The sequence below is a fragment of the Stereum hirsutum genome, assembly GCF_000264905.1.
Source record: "Stereum hirsutum FP-91666 SS1 unplaced genomic scaffold STEHIscaffold_37, whole genome shotgun sequence".
Lineage (NCBI taxonomy): Eukaryota > Fungi > Basidiomycota > Agaricomycetes > Russulales > Stereaceae > Stereum > Stereum hirsutum.
Window position 1 is genome coordinate 1 of NW_006763167.1, and position 4,213 is coordinate 4,213.

Here is a 4,213-nt window from a genome sequence, read left to right on the forward strand (position 1 = left end):
GTATCGATACCACACTAGAGATCTTGTAGTCGTGGTATCGATACCACACTACGAATTTTGTAGTCGTGGTATCGATACCACACTACGAATTTTGTAGTCGTGGTATCGATACCACACTACGAATTTTGTAGTCGTGGTATCGATACCACACTACGAATTTTGTAGTCGTGGTATCGATACCACACTACGAAGCTTGTAGTCGTGGTATCGATACCACACTAGGGATGTTGTAGTCGTGGTATCGATACCACACTACGAATTTTGTAGTCGTGGTATCGATACCACACTACGAAGCTTGTAGTCGTGGTATCGATACCACACTAGGGATGTTGTAGTCGTGGTATCGATACCACACTACGGATGTTGTAGTCGTGGTATCGATACCACACTACGGATTTTGTAATGGTGTCAACTCCGGGCTACGAGATAAGCATTGGTGGTGATGGCATGATGTGTTGAAACTATCCTACCAAGCAAGCAGGACTCCAGGAGTGGGAAACCATGCCTATGAAATACTATGCGGAATATGACCACACGGCAACTAAATATTGGGATATGTATCGTGGACTGATGTGATGGAGATGTGCAAGAGCCATTATATCTATAAATTTCTAGCCATTAATACTCTGGACTACCGCTCGGTATATATGCATCTTTATCCTCCGAGATCCTGTCACCATCTCCCTTGTCATCATCTTCCTGGTCAACTAACATCCTGTCATCTTCCGAAAGCAATGATCGAATCTTCGTCAAAAATGAGGGGTCGATGAGATTGGTAGGCACGGGTGCCGCATGATCAACCCATAAAGGCAGGCTGGCTGCCAAATCGTCGATGAAAGGGGAGAACTCTCCCATATCGCCCCGGCAATAGAGACCTGTGGCGCTACCTCTGGTGACTTCGTTGACGTAAAAGTCGAATCTGTTCGGTTCGTATTCCCAAACACCGATGTCGAGCCTGGCGAAGTAGGTGAGACTGGAGTGGGTGCCAAGTTGAGATCGCTCCCGGATGATGAGCCCTGAAAGAGTGATGGTGGCGAAGTTTACCAGGTCCTGGTACCCTTTCTCCAAGGACTCATCCGATAATCCAGTGTTGACCGGGTCGAATAGCCTGACGTGGGAAGCCATGCTGCTACAATAAAAAAACATTTAGTGCAAACCATCATGGACAAATAAATGAATGGCACCGACGAGAGTTCCTCAAGTGGGATCACCTGCGTAACAGGCTTCCCCTTAACATCCGCGAGATCATCTCCTCCCTCACTGGGCGGAGTGTTCCAGACCCAATACATGCGGCTGACGGCGCCTCCCACCATGAAAACGTGTACCTCTCCAAACTTGGGATCTCGCAGGAGACTGTTGTAAGCCTGCCACAGCCAGAAATCTTTGAATATCATGCCATTCCCCGTCGTCATTCCCATCCACGAACGCTCCCCAATCAACTGGCCATCCCCCGGAAAGTGGACCTGGTCCTCCGCTAACCAAACATCGTTGCCTCCCTCCGAAAAGCCGCGCTTCAACACGCCATCCTTAGGCAGCGGTTCAAGGTAGCTCAGCCTCCTGGTTTGCGGGCGGGTTGTCTTGGTGAAATGGTGGGCGATTTTGTCGAGGTTGGAGATGAGTCTTCCCTTGTCGCCAAATGCCATCATCTCCCTTGGCGGCGGATAAAGGCAAGTCAATTCTGCCAGCTCGTACAGCGCCTGTACAAACTGCGTGTACCGCCCAGCCTCTAGCTCGAGGGCTGTTTCTCTGAGAGTGTGATCAGTGAGAAGAAATATTGAACTATGTTTCTGTATACGAAAATGAGATAGTGTAGACGTACGTGAAATCTCGGTCGAGGTCCATTGAGCTCCCCAATACCACGTCGGCGTCGCACAGTGTCGCCCAGGCGCTATCCTCATGACGTGTACCGGAAAGTGCGCAAGCCAGCATTTCACCGATTTCCCATACCACCACCTCGAATCGCACGCTGGAGACCACTCTAAGTCTTAGAATAAAGTACACCTTGCACAAAATCAATACAGCCCGAGCTTCATGATGGCAAAAGATATAGAATGGGACCACCTACCCACTGCCAGGTAACAACCCACTTCATCCCAGACTTTTCCCGGCAGCCCTCGGGAGTGGGCACCTCAAAGATATACTTTGGAAGTTCGGCCTTAGCCCAATTATACGATTCCTCCGAAATATGGACGGTTGGATAGTTGCTCTTCTCGCGTGCTTTGCTGACAGACTCCGTCGGATCCGGAAGATCTATAGCTTCGTGGGGATCCGCTATAAAAATCAAGTGAAGCACCCGTTTTTCTTGCGCAGGAGATGACCCTTCTGGTGAATCGTAGCCCACGGCGTCCATGACGACCTGGTTGGAGAAGATCATATGTTGGTACCAAACATGATGCACAAAAAATATTCATTCCACCAATAATAGCACCCACATCTGAGTCTTGTGATTCATCAGACTATTCATCGCCGAGTTCACCATCAAGATCGCAACATGAAGAAAAAAGGACATTATTAGCATGGTACAAATGCCGAGAGGGAGAGAGGCTTAACCGTTTCCTTCTCGCTTCCGGAAGCACCCTGCGCGACGGATGCCAAAACATAATGCCGTCAGCACAATGGGGCAGTTCCGGCTGGAGATGAGAGGCATGACTTACCGTATTTTGTGCCCTCCTTTTCTGCTCCTCTCGTGCTGTCTTCAATACCTCCGACGGTACATTGTACTCATCACGTATCATATTTTGCAGCGTCTCCAAGGAAATTCCTGCCCAGTCGGCTGCGGTCGCTTCGCGAAGATTCACCTCCCTTGTTGGCGCCATACCTATGTACTTGTGGCCGGGACAGGTTTTCGGGCAGCCGACATGCTCGTTCTTACTTGTTACATGCTTGCGATGGCCTGTCGTGATTTTCCAGAGATTTCTGTTGTACTTGATTGTGACACAAGCTTTGCAGGTATGTGGGCATACCCCAACTGAGCGGAGCGGCATTTCACCTTGAATCAAGTGGACAATTAATTAATGAGCAAGCTGAGAGAGCAAGTCCACTCGACGTGACGGCGAGGGCTCGCATAACCACACTACAGAGTGCTCCCAAGCAATACAGCTGAACATCATGTTCTATGCAATATACACAGAAATGTCTTGTGCAGTGGGAAGAGACAGTTTCAAGTGTTTTTCTTCGCGTAAGCGCGCTAAAGGCCGTTCCGGCGACTGCCTTGCCTAATCGGGTAACACAGCGCTGAAGGCCGTTCCGGCGGCTGCCTTGCCCAATCGGGTAACCCAGACTCTCCAGTGCAAGCGAATCCAACTCACTTTAGATAGAAGATCTACAATTGTATCAAATGCAGAAGGTTAAGGGAAGTGCAGCAAAGGTTGAGAGAGGGTTTAAGAGAGGGTGATGAAGGCAGATAGCAAGAGACAGCGGTGAAGCCACGATGCAGATGGCCAGCGATTAAACAATTCAGCGGACTTTGAACCTTACTGGACAATCCCGGCAACCTGGCCCCAACTCCCATTACACGAAGAAATTTCAGTAACTGCAGGGCGATATCTGCGCCAACGGTTTCCATGCCTCTATAACATCCAAGGAACAGTAGGTCAGGGATCAATGTCATGACTTTTTACCATTTTCGCCCCATTTTCCCGTCTTTTATTCATTTCGACCCCTGTACACGCCACAAACGCCACCTCTGAATATTCTATTATTCACTGCACTCTTTAGCGACCATCCTCCAATTTTCCCCGCATTTGTACTATTTTATTTCACACTCGTACAAGTGTTTCAGCCCCGAGAGAGATAGAGCTGGCGGAGTTCGAAGGTTCTAGTAACTCCGGCAGTTCCCGTACAAAATCCGTAGTGTGGTATCGATACCACGACTACAAAATTCGTAGTGTGGTATCGATACCACGACTACAACATCTCTAGTGTGGTATCGATACCACGACTACAAAATTCGTAGTGTGGTATCGATACCACGACTACAACATCCGTAGTGTGGTATCGATACCACGACTACAAAATTCGTAGTGTGGTATCGATACCACGACTACAAAATTCGTAGTGTGGTATCGATACCACGACTACAAAATTCGTAGTGTGGTATCGATACCACGACTACAACATCCGTAGTGTGGTATCGATACCACGACTACAAAATTCGTAGTGTGGTATCGATACCACGACTACAACATCCGTAGTGTGGTATCGATACCACGAC

The 4,213-nt window shown here is 48.7% G+C and overlaps 1 protein-coding gene across 1 annotated transcript; it reads right to left on the reverse strand.

Annotated features, from left to right (window-relative positions):
• Positions 1–618: 618 nt before the first annotated feature.
• Positions 619–3,610, reverse strand: STEHIDRAFT_116815 (uncharacterized protein; the record flags this gene model as incomplete). Its single annotated transcript, XM_007311770.1, has 8 exons — positions 619–1,129; positions 1,189–1,746; positions 1,820–2,001; positions 2,066–2,356; positions 2,655–2,916; positions 2,964–2,989; positions 3,309–3,322; positions 3,478–3,610. 8 exons carry the CDS (start codon positions 3,608–3,610, stop codon positions 619–621), a joined length of 1,977 nt encoding a protein of 658 aa, XP_007311832.1.
• Positions 3,611–4,213: the final 603 nt, after the last annotated feature.